The following is a 23,989-nucleotide window of genomic DNA, read 5'->3' as shown; positions in this document are numbered from 1 at the left end:
ATCAGAACAAACCAAAAAAACCACAAGAAAGAAAAAAACAAAAAACAACCAAAATAGAGAAAATAATATGCTTCAATTTGCATTCAGACTCCATAGTTCTTTTTCTGGATATAGATAGCATTTTCCATCATGAGTCTTTTGGAACTGATTTAGATCATTGCATTGCTGAGAAGAGCTAAGTCTGTCAAGGTTGGTCACTACACAATGTTGTTGTTACAATGTTTTCCTGGTTCTGCTCATTTCACTCAGCATCAGTTCAGCACAGTCTTTCCAGGTTTTTCTGATGTCCACCTGCTCATCACTTCTTATAGAACAATAGTATACATTCATATATCACAATTTGCTTAACCATTCCCCAATTCATGGGCATCCCATCAATTTCCAGTTCTTTGCCACCACAAAAGAGCTGCTATACTTTTGTACATGTGGGTCCTTTTCCCATTTGTATAATCTTTTTGGGATACAGATCTGGTAGTGGTATTGCTGGATCAAAGGGTATGCACATATTTTTATAGCCCTTTGGGCTATTACAACTGCTCTCCAGAATGGTTGCATCAGTTCACAACTCCACCAAAAATTCATTAGTGTTCCAATTTTCCCACATCTTCTCCAACATTTATCATCTTCCTGTTCTATCATGTTAGCCAACCTGACAGATGTGATAAGGTACCTCACAGATGTTTTAATTTGCATTTCTCTGATCAATAGTGATCTAAGGCATTTTTTTCATATGACTATAGACAGTTTTAATATCTATATCTGAAAACTGCCTGTTTTTATCCTTTAACCATTTATCAACTGGGGAATAACTTGTATTCTTATAAATTTGACTCAGTTCTCTATATATTTCAGAGATGAGACTTTTATGAGAGACATTGGCTGTAAAAGTTTATTCTCATCTTTCTGCTTCCCTTCCAATCTTGGGTGCATTGGCTTTGTTTGTGCAAAAACTGTTTAATTTAATTTTATCAAAATTTTCCATTTTGCATTTCATAATGTTCTCTATTTCTTACTTGGTCATAAATTCTTCCATTCCCCACAGATCTGACAAGTAAACTATTCCTTAATCTCCGAATTTGCTTGTATTATCACTTTTTATGTCTAGATCATGCATCCATTTTGATCTTATCTTAGTATACAGTATTAGATATGGCCTATGCCTAGTTTCTGCAGTACTATTTTCCAGTTTTCCCAAAAATTTTTGTCAAATACTGAGTTCTTATCCCATAATGTTGGAGTCTTTGGGTTCATCATTGTCTCAAAAAAAAAAAAAAATTCACAGGAAAAATACTTACCAAATTTACCAAGGGCTCAAAGCTCAGAGGAATAGCCAATATAGAACATAAGATAATTTGAAGAGGAAGAGAGTCACTAAGACAGTACCTGGAAAATAATAGGATCTTAACAAATGCATCATGGTGACTAAATTATTAACTGATACTATATTCCAGACATGGTTCTAGGTGCTAGAGATATAAAGACAAAAACTGAATAAATGGGGGGGGGGGGGGTTGTCTCATAAAACATATAAATCAACAAAGAGTAATTACCTGGAGGAGGAAGAGATTAACACTCAGAAGATAATCAGGAAGAGGCTCATAAGGGAGGTAGGATTTGAGCTGAGCTTTGAAGGGAAGCAGGTATTCAGAGGAGGATTTAAAGAAGTACATTCTAGGCATGGGGAACAGTGTGCAAAGGTACAGAGATGATATCTATTAGATACAGAAATACATACCATGGTCAGTGTCTGGAACCTCAGCTTGCCTTCCACTGCTAATAAGAACCACTTCTGTTTGAGTGTTTTAATCTTTATAAATTCTTCCATATGTTAAAAGAAAGTTAATCTCTAGGTCACTAAACTAGGTCACTAAACAGTTTAAATAACTTAACCATGTTATAAGAGGGATGGAGGGAGGGGAGAGCTTTGCTGACTTGGGGCAAACAAAAGATATGCCAAGCAAAGATAAAAAAATGGTACTCAGAATCACAGGAATTAGAGCTGGAAAGGACCTTGAATTACCTAGCCCAACCTCTTCATTTTGTAGATGAGGAAACAGGACCAGCAGGGTTAAAGGCCTTACTAAAGTAATATGGGTATTAAGTCACAAAGACATGTTTTAAATCCCAAAAAGCTAATGTAATTAATTGTAGGCTACAAAGAGAAGGGGAAACAAACACAGGCAGAAGCACAGCATCTAGGAATGCACTTGTCAGATCACATCTGGATTCTGAATTCACTTCTAGGTGCCATCACTTAGGAGAAAAGTTGGGCAGGTGGAGCGGAGGCTGGCACACTATGGCTTGAATGTTTGAGCATTTCTGAGTTGGAGAGTGTCCAGAATAGGTCAACCAGGATGATAAAGAGCTTCAAGAAAATGCCTTATGAAGACTGATTATAGGTACTGGTAACATTTATCTACAGAAGAGAAAATAGAGGGTGAACATTATAATTTTTTTTTTTTAAATTTTTAAAGACTCTCTCACACATGAGGGATTAGAATTGTTCTGATTGTCTGAAGAGGCTAGAACTAACGGTAATGGGTAGAAGTGCAAAAAAGGCAAATTTAGACTTGACAGAAGGAAAACATTAAGAGAATTAGAGCTATCCAAAGTGGATCCCACAATGGAGTAAAGGCTTTTAAACTACTTATCAGGTATTATAGAGGGTATTCTTATTCAGGAATAAGTTGGTCTAGATCTTCTGAGGTCCCTTCCAATGCTGAGATTCTGTAATACAAGGCAGAATTAAGATTCAAAGAATCATTGACTTGGGTTTGGAAAGGTAAATCAGCTTAATTTTCAACCAAAATCATAAATTCCACAAGTTTGCCAACAAGTGTTCATCTATATTATGCTTGAACACCACTAGTTAAGGGAAATATTACCTCCTAAAACAGCCCATTCCATTTTTAGATAGCAAACTTAGACCAAGAGTCACAAAATAACAACTCTCTAAAAGAACTTAAGATAAATGTAAAAAACACAAATGAGATTAAAATTTAAAATGTATATTTTATCCATCATTAGATCTGAAATGCTATTAGTTATAAAATGTTCTAAATATTATTCTACTTCTCCTGAAAGTCTTGAAGTTCAGTTCTAATTGATTCTCTCTGTCACTGTCTCTCCCTCCCTCTCTCTCCCTTTCTCCCTCCCTTCTTCCCTCCCTCCCTCCCTCCTTCTCTCTCTCTCTCTCTCTCTCTCTCTCTCTCTCTCTCTCTCTCTCTCTCTCTCTCTCTCTCTCTCTCTCGTCACACACACACAGAGCATCATGGCCCAGCACTTCTCCAATATTCTGATAGGATTGGGGATTTTTAACCTTTCCAAGATATAGACAACAGAACCTCTCTTTTTTTTTCAAAGTAAGACTTTGGGTGTTGTTTATCTCTAACTAGAAGGAAACAGAGTAGGAGTTGAAAGTCCAGAGAAGCTGACAGGTAACACCTTTTCCCATCTTTTGTTTAACATCAGTGATATCTTCAGCTTTCCTCCTCAGTCTCAGCAAGCACCTTCAGAGAGGCCCTACTCAGGGCCACTCCTGCTGCTGGTGCCAGCTTCTGCCCCCCATGCTCTACCATCCAGAAGAATTCTGCAGGTTTCCTAACAGCTACCAACTTCAGAAAACCCTCTGATAACTGGAGGTTTCAAATCTCCTTCTTCTCAGTTCTCAGCCTCTGCAAGCAGCTCAGTTCAGGCCAGTCAAGCCTAGCCTAGCCTAATCTCTTCCAAATCCCTATTATAGACTCAGATTCCTGTAAAGACATGTTAAGTTTTTACAGTTTGAATTCTGACTTCCCAGGAACATTTTTTTAATTAATAATATTTTGCTTTGAAAATACCTATCCCTCTGCAAACACCATCTTATACCTAGTCCACTGCTTTGTAAGAAAATAGGCACTTAATAAATAAATGATTGATTAAATTGCATCTGTTTTGAAAATGTTGTTTCCTTCTACCAATAGCGAAGAAATTCCTTCAATCGATGCAAATCCAAAACTGTTCTACAACATCGTCTCCAAGCATTGCCCTGGGTACCCAGAAGGCCTGGCCACTCAGTGTATGTCAGAGGCAAGACTTGCACTCAAGGGTAAAGTTCATTCTATATTCACTGTGTTACACTGCCTCACTTTTACTTAGGAATAAGTGAAATTCAACTTTTACTTAAGAAATTTTCTTTTCCTTTTCTGGGGGAGGCAATTGGACTATGTGGCTTGCCCATGGTCACACAACTAGTATCTGAGGCCAGATTTGAACTTAGGTCCTCCCAACTCCAGGGCTGGTGTTCTATCTACTGCACCACCTAGCTGCCCCACTACTTGGGAAATTTTCAAAAGGAAATTATGTTGAGTTAGTGATAATTGGTCTAACAAATAATTTAACAAATAAATATAACTGCCTTTTATTGGGTTCTACCACTATGGAAAAATTTAACAAAGTCTTTTAAGTCATATAACCCAACCTCCTTCCTATCCAACAGGGGAATATCCATCAAATCACTCATACTGGAAAGAGTACTAGCCCCAGAATCATTTGATTCCCAGTCTAAAAGAGGTCAGTACCCACCTCTCCTACTAACTACCTGTGTGGTCTTAAGCAAGTCACTTAACTTCTCTTGACCTTAATTTCTCCTTCAATAAAATAAGTAGGCTTGATGACCTGCCATCTGAGTCCCTTACAACTCTAGTCCTATTATCCTACGAACAACCCTCTAAGGCTGTCATCATTTCTGCTTGAAAAACTCCAGTAAAGGCCAACTTACCATATTCCAATGTCAAGCACCTCTAATTACAAGGAAGTTCTCCCTTTTGGGGCAATAAATTCACCCCCTGTAATTCCCATTTTAGTGCTACCAATTCTACCTTATGGGACCAAGAAGAACAAATGGAATCCTTCCTTCTACAAGACAGGTCTTTAAATATTTTAAGACAGTGACTAGGTCAGTGAAGAGGTGGGAGAAAGAACTGAGGAGTGGAAGGACTGAAGGCCACAGTGAGAACAAATAACAGGGTATGGGGTAATTAGGCAAAGGGAAAGATGGAATAATAATATGTTACAGTCAAATAAAGGAAATTCAGAGTTCATGAAAATGGAAGTAAAACACACATAGGTGATGGGAAGAGGAGAGTATAATGATTTCTATGTGTAGCTGAGGTGGACTGCAGTCTACCCAGGTCATGGAAACTGAGTAGATTGAAGAGGCAAGAAGTTGGAGTCCTTGTTTATAGCTGTTCAAGTCGTATCTGTCTCTTTGTGACACCACTTGGGGGTTTGCTTGGCAAAGATCCTTATATGCTCTGCCATTTCCTACTCCAGATTATTTTAGATAGGAAGAACCTGAGGCAATCAGGGTTATTAAGTGACTTGCCAAGGGTCACACTGCTAAGGAGTGTCTGAGGCCAGATTTGAACTCAAGAAAATGAATCTTCTTGACTCCAGGCCTGATGCTCAATCCACTGTACCACCTAGCTGCCCCTTAAAGTCCTTGGAGAAACATCAATATGCATGTTGTTTCTCCTGTTTTTGCTTTTCTTTGTATCTCTAGTTCTAAGCAGTTCTGGTTGTTGTATATCTAGACTGGGCAAACTACTTGACCTCTCAGTATTTCCAGGTAATCTATGACTCTGTAAATTTCAGGAGAGTGGAAACTCCTTACAGGGATGAAATAACAGGTCCAGATTCACCACTCCATGCCCATCTACTCACCCGTCCTCTCCCTCCCCGCCAAAAAATCTACCTAATAAGAACCAGTTAGCAACTCAGGTCATTCTAAAGATCCACTAGGGGGAGATAAGAGGTAAATTTTCATTCAGTTTATACAACTGAATAAATGATTTTTTAACACTTAGTAATTTTAAATTCGAAGTTGAGGAGGAAGATGACATAGGGAGCTTTATTAGTTTCACACTAATTTATGTATTTATTGGGGGGAAAATGAGAAATATTCCTGGGCATTTACCTGAACATGAAGAAACATCATTCACTCTGCCTGCTCTAAAGAAGCCGCACCGACTGACTTATGTAACTCACACCTCATTTTTTTTTAATTAACATGAGTCTTTAAATGCTCATATGATGAACATCAAACATTTAAAAAAATAGAAAACAGAAAAGATTTTTTTCAGATGTCCTCTCTACATCTAGAAAATAGAAGATATCTGAAAAATAAAATAACCTGAATATCATGAAAGCCTGGTGTTAGAAGAGGACCTGATGCCAGTATCCTGTTAATTCAGGTTAGATTTTAAGGTCAAAGAAGACAGTCATAGGTCACTGAACCTATAAGAAAAGGAGATTTACTTGTCCTTAACATATTATACAACAAGGATACAGTCACTTAGTTTCTAAAGATATGGTCCCCTCCCTCTCACACTACCCCCATCTTCATAAAGAACTGAATCTCATAAGGGTACAGTGAATTGAATGGCCCTCAAAGTCAGAAGGGCCTGAGTCTACCTGAGACTTTTCATGCCTTTAGGTAACCAGGAAGCTATGGACAATGAAGTCAGGGGCCAAACAGGCACCAGTAATAGCTCCTTTAACTTTAAGGAAAAATTACTCGCTGGGGGCTGGGGAACCCTCATGGATATTGGTCCTTATAACACTTGATATTTTCATATATAACACCATGGGAGATAAAATGGTTCCCTGTAAATGTGTCCCAGTCAAAAAAGTGTACTGTAATAGTTCTAATGTATGCCTTGGAGGTTCTAGCTCTACACTAATTCACAATATCACTTCAGGAAGGCTACTAAAACTCTCTACACATCATTTTCTGTAATGAGCTAATTAGATCATCTCCAAGTTCCAAATTCTGCTTCTAATTTCTATTACTACAATATATTTCAGTGCATTTTAGAAATTAACCCTTTAGAAGGTACAGCTGTTCCGTCCCACAGATAAGGAAAAACAAGTTTGGAAGGATCAACTGACGCAACGTGTAAACGGAGCCAGAAACACAATCTAAGCCTCTGCAGCAGTAATAGGGAATTTACTAACTTTGGTGGCTCCAGAGGACAAAACTAAACGAGTAGGTGGAAAATAGAAATTGGAAGATTTCAGTTAAATATAAAGGAGAGCTTCTTCCTCAAAAGACATTGTGAGAGAAAAACTTGAAAAGAAAGATTATTCAACAAAATGAATGTAAATGCAAAAATTACAAAAGCAGCAGCTGCAAAGCAAATCCAGCCTGCAGACCACCCACCTCCTCAGCTCCCCACAGCCACTTCCATTTCCACTGCCATGTGATTGAAGCCAGGTGGTTCCCTTGGCTTCCCCTTCTCCTTCTACACACTAAATATGGGCATAGCCCCATAGTTCATCTTCAGTCCTAAGTTCTTTTCTATAAATTCTCCCTCAAAGATCTGGCTCATCAATTCTCATTGCCAATAACTCCCAAATCTACATGTCCAATTCTGAAGACCCCTCTCCTAAACTCCAGTTCCACATTTCCAACTGTCTGGTGGACATTTCTACCTGGATGTCTAACTGTTTCTTCTAAGGCAACATGTATAAAAAACTGAACTTCCTGGGTTTTTTTTTCCCAGAAGACCAGCTCTTCTTCCTGACTTTTTATATCTCTTAATGTACCAGTATACCCTTTACTACCCAAGCTCAAAACTCTGAATTCATCTTTAAATTCATTCTCTTTCTCCCCACTATATATGTAGTCTGGTACCTGGTTCTATCAATCATTTCTTCATGTTTCTCCCATCTAGCCCTTTCTTTTTATTCCTACTGCTATAAAGAGGAACAATAAGGTGGACACTCAAGAGTTAGCATGAATGCCTTTTTCAGGGTAGTCAAATGTAAGGAACAGACAACTAAAATAAACTCTTCTGGGAGCACTTGTTGTTCTTCAGTCATTTTTCAGTCACATTTGACTCTCTGTGACCCCACTGAGGATTTTCCTGGCAAAGATACCAGAGTGGTTTGCCAAGATGAGTCTTCCTGGCTTTAGATCTGGCTTTCTATCCACTGTGCCCACCTAGTTGCCCACCTTGAAGCACTTAGAATGATGCTTATCAGTGAAACACCATGAGTGACAAGGGGACAGAACAGACCAGGAACAACTAGAACGTCTACTTAGTGAGGTAATTAGCACACAGAAGGGAGGGGAACATTACAGGGTCTCCCCATGCAGTACTATTTCTACTACAGCATGGTACAGTGGAAGCTGATAGTGATAATGATAATAATAACGATGGTAATCAAAATTTCAGAAAACACTTTATATATATTACCTCATTTGACAGTGCTGGGCTTAGAATCAGGGAGGCCTGCATTCAGATTCCACCTCAGACACGTACCAGTTGTAAGATGTTGGGGAGTCACCCATCCTTTGAACCTCAGTATCCTCATTTACAAAATGGAAAGAATAACCACAGCTACCGCAAAGGGTTGTTGTGAAAAGCAAATGAGATAATGTAAGCATTCTGTAAGCCTTAAAACACTGCATTATTTTTGGCTGTTACTATTGTTATGAAACATAAAGGAAGAAAAGAAGAAACCATTAATCATGCTACTGGTCACAAATAAGTTGGTTTAGGTACATTGTTTTTAAACTTAACTAATAGTCTGGGACATAGAGATAATGATCTGAGAGATTTTATAGCTGTGAAAACTGCATTTCGTTAAAATTCATGTAATTGTTTCTTATCAATTGATATTTTCACTCTGAATTAACATGAAAGCAATAATGCAATAGGAAGGGTTTAAAATTACTAATGAGAGTTAATCAGAATAGCAATTAGAAACTGACATTTATAGTATGCTTTCAAGTGTGCAGAGTGATTCACACATATTAACCCTTGTGGTCTTCACAACAATACCATGAAGTACCACAAATGCTTTCATTCCCAAATTCTAGGTAAGCTGAGGCTCAGTGACTCTTTGTCAGTGATCACACAGGAAGCAATACTCAAATCTAGGACCCAGTTGCAAATACATCATCACTCTCTTCTCTAAATCATACTGTCTCTTGTAGAAATATGATCTTTCATGGTTAAATGTTTTTAAAAAATCAATCTTAAGTCAAGGATTCTTCAACCGACCAAGGACAAAGGATTTCCAAAAGAAGACAGCAAATAACTTATGTGTTTCAGACAAACTCATAAATTCATGATAAGGATAGAGATTGTTCTGTTTTTGTCTTTCTCTACCTAGCACCTAGCATAGTGTCTGGGACACAGTAGGTATAAATGCATGCTGCTAGAGAAGAAAAAAATCTTTCCATGGGCAATGTGGCTCCCTGGGAAGGTCACAAAATATAAACATAAAGCAAATCCTCTCTAACAGATAAATAAATAATCTAAGTGATAATTACACCAAAGCTCTGGGGACCCAAACTGCCTTAAGGTAGAATTCCACATAAGACAGATCTGTCTACCTTGGAACCCTTCCCAGGCAGTTTATTCACCAGAAACATAATAAGGGCCCTCACTATACAACAGTCTTACGTACCACTAGCACATTAACAGGATGGCCCTCTGTTAGGAAATGTACAATATGGGAATTGGGCTAGATGATAAGGGAAGTAATGGAGTCTTAATGGATAGGCTACACCTGAGAGGCAGCCCTGGGGTGAGAAGCAGAGCTGGTGGTGGAGCTGGTGAAGGCTCTGAAGAAGGAATTCTACTCAAAGATCCTGGGCAGAAAAGTTTTTGGTTGCTCCTAGACAAGTGCACAGGCCAGGAGAGGAGTAAACTCCTCTCCGTTGATTGTGCCACCTTGGAGGAACTGAAAACTTACAGGTTCCTAGAGCATACCCTCCTCTTGACAAAGGACTCAAAAGCAAAGTAACTGGATGGGAAAATGTCCAAAAAAGGGGAAAAAAATAAGAAAACAGAAGGTTACTTTCTTGGTGAACAGGTATTTTCTTCCATCTTTTCAGATGAGGAAGAGTAATGCATACCATCAGAGGAAGACCTAAGATTCAAGGTTTCTGCATCCAAAAATTATGGGACTACCTGAAAGCCATGATGAAAAAAAGAGCCTCAATATCATCTTTCATGAAATTATCGAGGAAAACTGCCCTGATATTCTAGAACCAGAGGGTAAAATAAATATTGAAAGAATCCACTGGTCACCTCCTGAAAGAGATCTGAAAAAAAAAACTCTTAGGAATATTGTAGCCAGGTCAAGGAGAAAATATTGCAAGTAGCTAGAAAGAAACAACTTGAGTATTGTGGAAATACAATCAGGATAACACAAGATCTAGCAGCTTCTACATTAAGGGATCGAACAGCTTGGAATATGATATTCCAAAAGTCAAAGGAATTAGGATTAAAACCAAGATCACTTACGCAGAAAAACTGAGTATAGTACTTCAGGGGGAAAAAAATGGTAATTCAATGAAATAGAGGACTTTCAAGCATTCTTGATGAAAAGACCAGAGTTGAATAGAAAATCTGACTTTCAAACACAAGAGTCAAGAGACGCATGAAAAGGTAAACAGGAAAGAGAAATCCTAAGGGAATTACTAAATTTGAACTGTTTACATTTTTACATGGAAAGATCATATTTGAACTCTTGAAACTTTTCTCAGTATTTGGGTAGTTGGAGGGATTATACACACACACACACATATATAGACAGAGGGGCAGGGTGAGTTGAATAGGAAGGGATAATATCTAAAAAAATAAAATTAAGGGGTGAGAGAGGAATACATTGGGAGGAGAATAGGAGAAATGAAATCATAAAAGAGGCAAGAAAAAGCTTTATCAATGGAGGGAAAAAGGGAAAATGTGAAGCTTACTCTCATCATATTTGGCTTAAGGAGGGAATAACATGCATACTCAATTTGGTATGAAAATCTATCTCACACTATAGGAAAGTAGGGGAGAAGGGGACAACTGGGGTGGAGGGATGATAGAAGGGAGGGAAAGTGGGAGGAGGGAGTAAACACTTTTGAGGAGGGACAAAGTCAAAAGAGAAAATAGTAAATGGAGGGCAGGATAGGATGGAGGGAAATATAGTTAGTCTTATACAACATGACTATTGTGGAAGTCTTTTGCAAAGCTACACATATATAGCCTATATTGAATTGCTTGCCTTCTCAGTGGGAGTGGGTGGGGAGGGAGGAAGGGAGAGAAGTTGAAACTCAAAGTTTTAGGAACAAATGTTGAGAATTGTTTTTGCACGCAACTGAGAAATAAGAAACAGGTAATGGGGTATAGAAATCTATCTTGCCCTACAAGAAAAGAAAGAAAATGGGATAAGGGAAGGGAGGGGTGTGATAGAAGGGAGGGCAGATTGGGGGAATGGGTAATCAGAATGCACAATGTTTTGCGGTGGGGGGAGGGGAGAGATGGGGAGAAAATTTGGAACTCAAAATTTTGTGGAAATGAATGTTGAAAACTAAAAATTAATAAATAAACATTAAAAATAAAAGAAAAGTTTTCTAGCCACTAAACCTCACTTACACTATGTAACTAACTGCCAGTTATTATTAACATGATCTCTAAGGTTCATACTAGTCTTAAATCCAACAATTCTATGATTTCTGGGTATCTGTTTTTGCTGTCTTCTATTCTAACTAAAAATCCTTTACTCTTCAAAAAATTTCTTGTGCACTTCCTATCTGCTATAAGCTCATTAACGGATGGAGATCCATGTTTTCTCAAAATAATCATGAGAAGAGGAACTGACACAGCTGTGCACATCTAAGTATTTGATTTAGTAAATGTAATTTTGAACGAATTGACCTTGTAGAGGTAAAACTTTTCTTGATTTGATTGAAATAATGTTTGCAGGCAATTTCTTTTTTCCTTTGGAAGTGGGGATGTGGAGGAGAGGGACTTAAAGCTATACAAAAGTGAAATCTGATTCCTCAGAGAGTGGAGTTTTTTAACACTGGACATCTTCAGTTCAGACCAGAATATTACAGAAGCAATTACTGCTCAGGTTGCAATAGGGGACCTCGAAGGTTACTGTCATTTCTGAGATTCTATAGTTTCATGAATCTTGGGAAGTGATGCGATATCCTGGAATGAACACTAGACCAAGAGTTGTTCAACTTTTTTAGGTCATGGATTCCTTTGGTACTGTAGTGGTCTATAGACCAAGCCTTCTCAGAATAAATCTTTTTAAATGCATAAAATATAGATGATTACAAAAGGAACTAATTGTACTGGAAAAGTTAGCAAAAAAAATTTTTTTTAATTCATTGACCCCAGATTAAGAACCCCTACAGTTGAAAGAAAATCTGCGTTCTATTCCTAGATCTGCTGTGTGGTCTCAGGCAAGTCACTTCATCCCATTTCCTTGTCCTGGGTTAGAATAGATGATAGGAAAGATCTAACATGCTATAATTCTTATTTTCTTATGAGCACCTACCTATTAAGTTTGCTTTGAGTTGCCTTCCCATACCTCACAGCTGGAAGTCAGTCAGTAAATAAACTCTGTTATTTATTAAGTGCCTACTATGTGCTAGGCACTATGCTAAGTGCTGAGGATACACAGAAATGTAGAAAGCAGTCCCTGCTCCCAAGGAGGTCACAGTCTAATGGGGGAGATAACATGGAAACAACTATGTACCGACAAGCTACATGAAGGATAAACTAGAGCTAATCAACCAAGGGAAGGCCCTAGCATTAAGAGGTTTAGGGAAAAGCTTCGTGAAGGAAGAGAGATCTTTCACCAATATTGAAGCCAGAGAAGCCTGGAGGCAGAAATCACCACACAGTACTTTTTTACCTCTCTTACGGTCCCTAGCACATTCTCTACTTGACATTATCTGGATCTGAGCCCTCTAACTGTACTGTAATAAAACTTACTCTATACAAATGTCCAGTAAGCTAGGTAGTACAAAGTATTATTTTGTTTGGTCAGCTGATGAGAAAACTGAGTTATAGTGAAGCAAAGTCCAAAGTCACACCTAGTTAATGTGCTTTGAACTCAGGTCTTCAGGTTCTGTTGAGGTCTGGGGGTGATGTGGTGACCCCAAAATACCAACACCCTGGGTCCTGCTCGAATAAATCTGACACAAGCCTTCTTGAAGTCAAAGAAAAACAAAGCTTATTAAAGATTTGCCATACTGGGTTGACTCTTAAGGAGCCTAAGCATTTGTATTACTTGTATTAACAAGTGGGCCAGATAGACTCTCAGCTAGACAGAGTCTGAGCTAGATTAAACCTGAGCATCTTCATGAAGGCGAGATGGAACTTGAATACAGAAAAAAGACTGAGGGAAGAATCCTGGTGTCCCCAAGCAGTCTGAGGTCCCAGGGATGGTATAGATAGGGGAGGTCAGCCTGGAATGTAGATCAAACCCAGGGAGGATCCTGATGGGAGTGGCCCGTAGTCCAGACAATCCACAATCTTGGTTGAGCGACTAGGACCTCAAGTGAATGCTAAATCAAGTAAGGAAAATCCAAGGAGCCCCTCCAGGCCAGGCTTTCTTGGGCCCTTCAGCCAAATGGGACCAAATCCCTCCTGGTCCAAGGAACAAAGGTCTTAACTTGGGTTTATATCCCATCACCTCCACAACTCCAAGGTGAGGGGGGCAAGAATCACAGGGAGGCAGCCAGGTGACACAGTGTGTAGAACACTGGACCTGGAATCAGGAAGACTTGAGTTCAAATCTAGCTTCAGACACTGACCAGCAGTATGAATCTGGGCAAGTCACTTAATGTGATCGCCATTTGCCTCAGTTTCCCTATCTGTAAAATGGCACCTGCTATTACAGCACCAACTGTGAGGTGCTTTACTTGTAAATGCACTTTGTGAACCTTAAATGCAAACTATGATATCTTTGTCACCTCTAAATCCTCCAGCCACCAGTGCCAACAGCTTGGGTTGGGGCTTCCCATTGAGATGGCCATTCTTAGCAACAAAACAAGTTTGAGTTAGAAAGCACTTCTGACTGGTCAATCAGTAAAGAAGGAGTTAAGTTCTTACTATACTCCAGGCACTGTGTGACTCACCAGGGATGTGTGCGCGTGTGCGTGTATATGTGTGTGTGTGTTCATCCTTTATTGCTGAAGAAGACCACGCCATCAGACAAACGATGACATGAGTTGCACTTAACTTTGTTTTGAGTGAGGGAGGGCTGTACAGGTCACCAGCCTCACTTTCCTGAGCCCTCTGAATCCGGGGACCAGATATTCATCAGGATGACTGGAGATGACCCAGGATGAGGCAAGTGGGGTTAAGTGACTTGCCCAAGGTCACACAGCTAGTGAGTGTCAAGTGTTTGAGGTAAGATTTGAATTCAGGTCCTCCTGACTCCTGCACTAATGCTCTATCCACTGCACCATCTAGCTGCCCTTGAACACTTAACTTGGAATCAGAAGAACTCATCTTCCTGAGTTCAAATCTGGCCTCAGACACTTAGTAGCTCTGTGATCCTGGTCAAGTCACTTAACCCTTCTTGCTTCAATTTCCTCACATGTAAAATGACTGCGAAGAGGAATGGATGAACCATTTCAGCATCTTTGCCAAGAAAAACCCAAATGGCATCACAGAATGGAACCAGGGACACGAAGAAAGGCAAAAACAAGGTCCCTGCCCACAGGGAGCTCACATTCTCACAGGATCATGTAACATGCAGAACACCTTTATCCATACTGTGCATAAGGACCGTCATCTCAAAGGGAAGGCACTAGTGGTGGTATAAAAGGGAACCAGGGCAGGCCTTTCTTTTTACAGAGAATGAAACTGAAGGTCACGAAAGCTCAATGACGTTTCTCATCCAGTGGCTGAATTTAAACTCCATTCAGTAAATGTTTAATGAAATAATATGTCATGGGAGAGAAGGAGCCAGTCGCTAGATACAGAGTAGCAGGGAAATTGGTGAGCCTGGAGTCGGGAGTCACTTCCCCAGAGCCTCTGTTTCCTCACCTGTAAAATGGGAACGATAATACTTGCCCTCTACATCATACTACCTTGGTAAGGAAAAAAATCCCTTTGTAAATGCGCTGTGAATTTTTTTTCCCATAACTGTTCTGGGAGCAAGATACTAGTATGACTATCCGCATTTTTCATCTAAAACTGAGGTAGATGGAGTTGAAATGGCTTGCCCAGGGACACATCTCATTAACATCCATGGTGGAATTTGAACTCAGGGACCCTCGACTCCAACATACAGAGTAAAACTTTATGGAAATAAAGTAACACAATAGGGCAACATACAAAGTAACCACTGCAACTTGTTACTGTTACCCAGAAATGTAGCCCTTAAAAACACAGGCGTCCACGTAAATTAACAGAAGCAAAAAACAAATAATAATAATTCTGGTTTCAATGTGTTTTATTTTTATTTTCTTCGCTTGAATTCTCATTAAATAATTTACTTCTTCCACTCAAAAAAAAAAAAAAAACCCGGCACAGATTTCAGTTGACGTTGGAGCCTCTGGAAGCCGCCCCCACGGCCCCCTACCTGGCCAGCTTCCCCGGGGTTTGCCCCCGATGCTCTCACCGCCACCCAGAAGGTCCCTGGCCCAGTCTAACAGGCCCAAGGAAAGCACGTGTCGCCCCACATCGCAAGAGCGACCCACCCCGTTTCCATGGAAATCCAGCCTCTTCCTCCCCCCACCCCCACGCGCCCGTGGTCAGCCGTATGCACTACTTTCTTAAGTAAGACGGCGTGATCCGCCCTGACTGATGCCTCACTCCCTGACGGCACTACATTCGCGGGTCCTCTCCCAGCCCCCGCCCCATCCTCTCGGGCGGCGCGCGACGAGGAATCCCTCCGCCGCCGCGACGGCCTCTACACTTCTTCCCAACGCTACATTCCAAACGGATCCCCGGGAGCCCCACCCCCACTCACATCTTTCCCCTTCCCGTTCCCAATCCGCCTTACCGGCTGCCTGCGTCTCCATGGCAACGCCCCTTCGGAGGAAAAAAAAATAGCGTCAGGTCCCTTCCGTGCAGACTGGGAAGGCTGGACTCTCCGCTGGCGACTTGTTTTCTAATTTTATTTTTTTTTTTAAAAGAGCCGGCGAGGTTATGGCGAATCTGCGGTATCCAACATGGCGGATGGAGTCTTCGCCCTCCTCCCTTTGGGACGTTGACGCTGGCGTCCCGAGCGTCCGCTCGGTTTAAGCTTGGGGGGGGCGGGCAAGTCCCAGGAGTATTTCCGGCTGGAGACCAGACCAGTGCGCATGCCTGAGCGCAGTTCCTGCTTCTGCTTCGCCGGAGTCTCTCCAGCCTCCTCGAGTTCCACTAATCCGGGTTTTCCTAAGCCCCTTAACCGGCTTCTATGGAGTCTTTAGGAGCTGCAGGTTCGGCATCGGGAGTCCTCTTTCCTTCCGCACCCAGCCTAAAGATTATCCGTCTCCTTGTCCATTGGCCTCCAGTGCTTTTTGAATGACTAAAATAAGTTTCCAAGGGAAGCGAGCTGTTTTCTCCAGGCGCCAAACTTTTAAAGACACGTTTTTTTCCCCCAAATCAAATAAAGATGATTCACGTTAATGTAGTCCTCTAAAGTTCTTCAAGGAGTTCCCTGTGGCTCTTTTAAATTACATTTCCATAGTCACACACCCAATAAGAAGGTAGCATTTACTGTCCAATTGCCAGAGAGAACCCAAGTCTAGTGTTTCTTCCTAGACCAAACTTCCCATATCGTTTTTCCTGGTTTTCTGTAACTCTTGGATCAAGGGATGGAGGATTTCTGAAGTCCCAGCTGATTGGTCATCTCCAGTTATCCCCGATCTATATCTGGCCCCTGGACCCAGATGGCTCTGGAGGAGAAGTGAGGCTGGTGACCTGCACAGCCCTCCCTCACTGAAAGCAAAGTCAAGTGCAAGTCATGTCATCATCTCCCTGATGTCATGGTCCTCTCTCAGAAGGAAGGATGAACCACACACACATTATACAAGTCATGTCATCATCTCCCTGATGTCATGGTCCTCTCTCAGAAGGAAGGATGAACCACACACACTCACACAAAGTCCCAGCTACAAATCATGCAGTTTATGTCTCAGTCAGCCAGCAAGCATGCAGAGATATTTCACCAATTGGAAAGATAAGGTGCAGCGACAAACAAGTCAGATATCAATTAATAGGGCCAGGTAAATGTGTAAAAATGAGAAAAGGACTGCAGATGATCTTTAACGTTCTTAACAGTATTTATGAAATAGATAACAGAGGGTTCCTGTCCTCATAAGAGATTATAGTTTAATAAGATGGAAACGGATTGCTATTGTCAAATGTGTGTATGTATTATTATGTGTGTGTATGTTACCCACATAGGACATATCTGTCTACATGGGTTTGTCTAGATGTGACTCACAGGGAAATATGACTAGATATCTCCAGAGACTCTTCCACTCACCCTTCTCCAATCAAGACTGGTTCCTGGTAGAAGAGCAGGAAATTGAAGCCATGAGGCTTACTACTCTGCTCTCCTCAAATAAAGGTTACTGGAATTCTATGTATCTTCCCCATAAAAAATGATGCAAGTCTAAAGGGGATAATTTTTTAGGTTCAAGTTTTGTTCTTGGTCCTTCACCCTGACTAGTTCCTGCAGGAAAGAGTGCCTCAAGCTATATATCCAAAGGCTTCACTCCCTTACCACCAAATGCCAATTACATAAAGACAAACATAGTGAGTAACAAACACAACATAAGAAGTAGCAATTACAGCCATTTATTCAAATTGATAAAAACAGAAAAGTTATACAGAGGAGAATATACCAGACAATACACAGAATGAATTAGTTCAACCATAAGAGACAAAGAGTTCCTAATCTCATCCAAGGGGAAATTCTCTAAGGTAAACTGGGAATAAGGACATGCTCAAGGATCTAGTGCCTCTACATGTTGATTTCTTTCCTTTTTCCTCAGTCCTTTCCTGACTCCAGGAACCTCTCCCTGAAGAGAGCATAGAACTGCTTATATCCCCTCTCCATGCCAGAAGCCAGATAAACTATGATCTCTCTTTTCCCCAGTTCTTTCTTGCTCACCTGTTCATACAGGCATGGAGCACTGTGTTACCCATTCTCTCTACCAACAAATAGGCTTGAGTCACATGTTATGTACTATAATATACAATTATATACAATATTATTCTGCATTAGCATTCCATAAAGCTAGAGATTATGAAAAAGATATAAACAGCTCTACCCCCATGGAGATCACAATCCAATAAGGGAATAAGATGGAACAGATAATTATAATCCATACATTATATTCTAATTGTTATATGACCTAGGTTTATAAAGGGGAACAGGGGTGTGGGAAGGGAGGAAGGTTGTGGCCAGCAAGTGAGATAAGAGAAAGCTTCACAAAGGAGGTAGAATTTGAAAAGACTTTAAAGGACAGAAAGAAATTTACCAGATATAGAGTTAGAATAGCACTGTGGAAAAGAATACTGGGTGGAATTCCTGGACACATTACTAACAAAATGGAAGACTAGACGTTTTCTCCAATCTTCACTGACCTCTCAAACTTCTGTGAAATAGGAATTATGTGCAAAAGATAAATATATTTCAGTTGCCTCTACAGTCTAGGACATCAAGAACTCTGGCAATATAGTAATCCACGAACTAACATCAGAGAAAGCTAATCCTTGGCCCACAACAAGTTCAGTCAGAACCATGTGCCCACCGTGCTAAGGCAAGGCTGCACAAGTTAATTCATGATCTTGACACAAAACTCAATTCTACCCTCCCACTCCTAGTGCCCCAGAAAACTAAAAGGCAGAAGTTTGCCCTGCCTAGGATAGCATCATGTTAGAACCTGTGCATCTACAGAGCTCAGTGAAACAACTGAGGAAGAAAGGAAATGGAGGCAAGAGGCTAGTGTGTTGGTCTGGGTGATACTCTAGTACACCTCAGGGAAAGAGGTCAGCATCCAGCTGGGACCAGTTCTATTCAATGCCCTACCCTTGTGCCCTCCCAGTCACTTGGTGCAGAAAGTGAGGCCTATGAAACATAAATTGTCCCCTATTAGGAGGACTTTGAAATGGCTTTGAGGTTTGTCTACATGAAAATGAGTGATAGAGGAATGGGGATTGAAGTCACCAAAGAACTCAACAGGAAGAAAACTCAAAGACCTCAAGCTTAAACAGATAACCCCAACAGAGAAGATGTTAATAACAGAAGGAACTGTGACCTCTAGATCAGCTAAGTGAATCCAGATGTCTATGAATAAATGTTGTAAAACAAAAAAAGTAACCAGTTTTTAAAATTCATTTTATTCTGGATAAAATTATTCTGACCTCATGATTTCAATATAAATGAATATATTTCAATCTAGAGGTGAATATAATTACATGTATATTTTAATGTAGATAAATAATGTTATAATTATTCTGACTTCTGACCTGAAGAGGCAGAGAACCCTATAGATGCCCAAGAAAGCATAGAACCACAGAAGGATGTTCCTTAATGATTTAAAAGTGAAATAAGAATTGTGAAAGCAGAATTCATGGCCTGTATAACAAAAAACAATTGACTGAATAGAAGAACTTAGATCTGTAGTTGCAAATCTCACCAAAGAGTCAAAAGAGAAAATAGCTAATTAGGAATGCTAATTAGGAACACAGAAAGAAAGAACAATTGGAAAGAAGAGAAACAAAAAAGTGACAGTGTTTAAAGAAAACATGATACAAGCACAATGTTGATCTTGAAAACAGAATACATAGTATTATAGGTCTCTCAAAAGAATATAACAAGTCAAAAAACCTGAACAATACAATGCAAAAAATAATACAAGAAACATTCCCAGAAGTTCTGAATACAGGAATGAATGCTGGATTTAGAATCAGAGGACTGGCTCTTTCGCTTCATACCTGTATGACCTTGGGCCAATCAGCTGACCTCTGGTCCTCCGGTCCTTTATCTATAGTATGAAGGAATTGGACTGAAACTCTAAATCTAGGATTCTCTAACTATATTCTTAAAGTCTGAGGCCCCTCACAGCTCTAAATCAGTAAGCCTGTTTCCTCATTTGCAAACAAGGAGGTTAAACTAAAGAGGCCTGCAAGATCCCTTTCAGGTCTCACAGCAGTTAACTTGAATGAACTGTATTATCATAAAGTTTCATTCTAAGTACAAATTGTCACTATTAGGCTTGAAGAGGAAGTAATAAATGAGCTTTCCTGTTTTAGAAAATGAAGTTTTTCATGACTTTCAAAGATCTAGAAAATTTTGTATCTTTTAATGAACAGAGATCTGAGTCTTTTCAGTTTCTTCTGCTACCACTGACCTTGTACCAGTACAGCAACACTTTATGGTTTCTACCATCAGGGGTCACTTGTGTTGTCCAGTAATTTTGCCAGGAAAATGAAATGTAAAATAGTACACTCTAACCGCATTTGAAATTCTTGTCTCTTGCTTCTAGTAATGATTTACCCTCCATACACTCATTACCTCTTCAAAAGCTTAAAATTCTGGAATCTCAAAATGCTGCCAAGTACAGTTAGACAATTTTAGGCAAAAAGATCCCAACATGTGGTCCTGATCTTATTCACAATACAGATTGTTTCCTAGGTGTGTTATGTCAGAATAATTTTTATCCAGAATAAATCAAGTAAAAAAAAAAACCTGTTAATTGGCTTTTCCTTTTTTTCATCCATTAGCAATGTAACCATATTGCTCTGAATTGATTTTCATCAGGAAGTCAGTATTGTTCTCCAGAGCTGACAAGATTGACTTGGTGCAAAGTTTTTCCTGCAACAGCATTTCAAATGTTACGTATTGATTAACAGATGGATTGCCTCTCCAGGCTGTTGTTGCCAAAGTGAATTTTGGGAGAAAAAAGAAAGTTTAAAATGGTCTCAAAACTCAATTACTGTGAATATTACTATGACCACATTAAAAGCTGAAAAATTAAAGAAAATGGATAATAGCCCTATATTAACTCTTATTATGCTACTTGTTGATCTTGGCAAGACAAAAGAATAAAAGACACAAATGTGACTATAAGCAATTTAAAGTTTTCAAAATAAAAGAAGGACATTTAGGAGATTTTCAAGATCACTACTTTTCATCTTTAGTTGGACAAAGTTCAACAAGCACTTATTAAGTACCTACTAAGTGCAAGACTGCTAATAATAGAAAGGAGGAAAAACAGTTTCTGTTCTCAGGGAATGAACAGTCTAATGCGCGGAGAGGGTTTGTTGGGTGGGGGTGGGACAACAATGCTAACAGTCAAGTGTGTTCATCCTTCTTTGCCAAAGAAGACCAAGCCATCAGAGAAATAATGACATTAGTTGCACTTAACTTTGTTTTGAGTGAGGGCTGTGCAGGTCACCAGTCTGACTTCTCCTGAGTCATCTGAATCCAGTGACCAGATATTCATCAGGGTGACTGGAGATGACCCAGGATGAGGCAGTTGGGGTTAAGTGACTTGCCCAAGGTCACACAGCTAGTGAGTGTCAAGTGTTTGAGGTGAGATTTGAATTCAGGTCTTCCTGACTCTTGCACTGGTGCTCTATCCACTACACCACCTAGCTGCCCAAGTCACTTATACATCCTCTTGTTGAAGACAGACACTCCTGTTACAACAAACTTATGCTTTATCTTCTTTTTCCCAATGAAGTCCTGGGGCCTCATCCCCAGTAGATAGAAGACTCTTTTGCAACAAAGAATTGCAGTGATATAAAACAAATGAACACACTTGCCATGTCTAACAACACAGGCCTTATTGGCATGTACAGCCCAAAACCTGCTTCCCCAAACAGACCCTTTTCTGCAAGCAACCAGGGTATAGGGAGGAAGCAATATATCACACAAACCTTGCAGGGGTCCAATGCTCCAGAGCTTTGGAATTCATTTAGCAAATGATAGATAGATAGATAGAGAGAGAGATAGAGAGATAGACAGATAGATAAATAGATAGATAGATATAGATATATATGTATATACATAGATATATATATCATATGATATATATATATGATAAATTGAGAATAGTCTTGAAAAGGATGATGAGGTTCAGAAATAGGGTCATCTGGAAAGAATTTAAGAGGCAGCTATTATCCTAGTCAAGAGGGTTTTATTGACACAAAAGCTGTGGGGCAATCTTTAGGGGTACTAGCAGATTGGAGAAAGACAGGATCTTACTTTTATACACAAGTCTTGGGCACTCAGCCAAGAGTGAGGTATGCTCCTGTGTGGGCAGTTAACACAGGGAAAGGGAAGCAGGTGCATTGGGTACTTTTAACCACAGGGAAGAAGAGGCAGGAAAAGGGAAGCAGGTGTGTCTTTTTAACAGGTAGAACCCCCTGTTACTGGGCAGGTTTAGATTTAGGCAAGGCTCTCATTGTTGGGCAGAAGTCAGTCTCATCAGTCTCAGAAGGAAGGCATTAAGATTAAGGGAAGACTAGGAAAGACTTCTTGTAGAAGGTAGGACTTTGAGACTTAAAGGAAGCTAGGGAAACCAGAAAGTAAAATTTTAAACTCTGCAATGACATAAAAATGACAAAGTTTCAGAAATGGAAGGAAATAAGAGGATATAAAACCACAGAGTTGGAAAAGACCTCAGAAATCAACTAATCATATCTTAATAAGAATTCCCCCCCATTTCCACCACTAGATGGCAGAGTGAATAAAGGGTAGGTAGGATTTAGGAGGCCCTGAGATCATATCCTACCTCAGAGACCAACTAACTGTGAGCCTGGGCAAGTTACTTGACTTCTTTCAGCCTCAGTTTTCTCATCTGTAAAATAATACTTTGCAGAGTTGTTGTGAGGATCATTGGATTAACATATGTAAAGTGCTTTGCAAACGTTAAACCAAAATAAATGATAGCTATTATTATTATTTGATTATACAACAACCTTTGAAATATTTGAAGACAACTCTTATCCCATTCCTTTCCCAGCATCTTCATTTCTCCAGGCTAAATACGCTCAAGTACTTTGATTAATTCTCATATGACATGAATCTTCACCATCCTGGTCATCTTCCTCTCTATGCTCTCCATCTTATAAATGTCCTTTTCAGAATGCAGTACTGGAAATGAAACATATTACTTTAGATGTGATCTGACCAGGTCAGTGTACAGAGAGACTGGCACCTCTCTAGTCTTGGGAACAATGCTTCTTAATTTGATCTGATATCACATTGTCTTCTATGGTCACACTGTTGGTCCACATTGAGTTTGCAATTCAAGTAGCAAACACATATGGGCACTGCATAGCATTTTTTTCTTCCCTCTGCAACATTTTAAAAGTTTGAGAGACACAGTTTCTGAGCAATTAATCATTTTGTTAAGAATGCTACTATATTATTCATAAAAGGGGTGTGGTCATTTTCCTGTCTCTCTCAGACCAAAGATGAATCATGTTGGTGAGCTCACAGTTTATATGCCCTCGGAAAAGTGAGTGTTCTTGAGGGTGGCAATCAACTATGACTGGTTAACAATTAATAAGAGAATGAATATTATAAGAGATTAATTTTAATTTAATTGTTTGCCATATAAAAATAAAACATCAATAAGACCTTTAAAAGACAGCAAAATTATCTGCTGAGCTTTCAAAGACCACTTTTTTATACTCACTACCCTCCCACACCTACTCTCCTCTTCCCATGATGGGTACAATTTAGGTAAGTGGAGAGAGAAGAGTAGAAGTTATCTAAAATGTAGGGAAGAACACACACAAAGCTGCAAATGTGGAAATGAATATGGTATTTGAAGAAAGTGCAAAGAAAACACAAACCAGAAAGAAAGTAAGGGTTCATATTGGGATTTAGAGGGATATATTACCATGGGACCCTGCTGCTGCTCTCATAAGTGTATAGGCACTAAAGAGTGCAAAGATGGCTTCTACTTCTAAAATTCTCTGACTTTATGACAGCTTCCATCTCCCACTTGGCAGACATTGAACAGATGTTCAGTTGTAGGTAGCTATCTGAATCTCTTTCATCTGGCCCACCTCCTCTCTGGGACATCTAAGATTGCTGATTGACATATATTTTGAAATAGATTCTATTTGCAAAGAGGGTTCACCATTAGTGACTCACAGTCATGACTTCAAAGGCTAAAGATTCACATCACACGCTAAATGTCATCAACAGCTATGTCCCAATTAGTGTGAATAATAAA

The 23,989-nt window shown here is 39.7% G+C and overlaps 1 protein-coding gene across 1 annotated transcript in view; it reads right to left on the bottom strand.

Annotated features, from left to right (window-relative positions):
- Window positions 1–21,744, bottom strand: part of ZFAT (zinc finger and AT-hook domain containing) — a 291,294-nt gene extending 269,550 nt beyond the window's left edge. Inside the window, 1 exon segment of the mRNA XM_072603001.1 lies at window positions 15,799–21,744. Coding sequence (XP_072459102.1) covers window positions 15,799–15,817 — 19 coding nt within the window. The 5' untranslated portion in view covers window positions 15,818–21,744.
- Between the last annotated feature and the right edge of the window lie 2,245 nt (window positions 21,745–23,989).

This window comes from Notamacropus eugenii, chromosome 4 (genome assembly GCF_028372415.1).
Source record: "Notamacropus eugenii isolate mMacEug1 chromosome 4, mMacEug1.pri_v2, whole genome shotgun sequence".
In the NCBI taxonomy this organism is placed as follows: domain Eukaryota; kingdom Metazoa; phylum Chordata; class Mammalia; order Diprotodontia; family Macropodidae; genus Notamacropus; species Notamacropus eugenii.
Note: the sequence above shows the minus strand (reverse complement) of the source record. Positions and strands in the feature narration are given on the sequence as shown.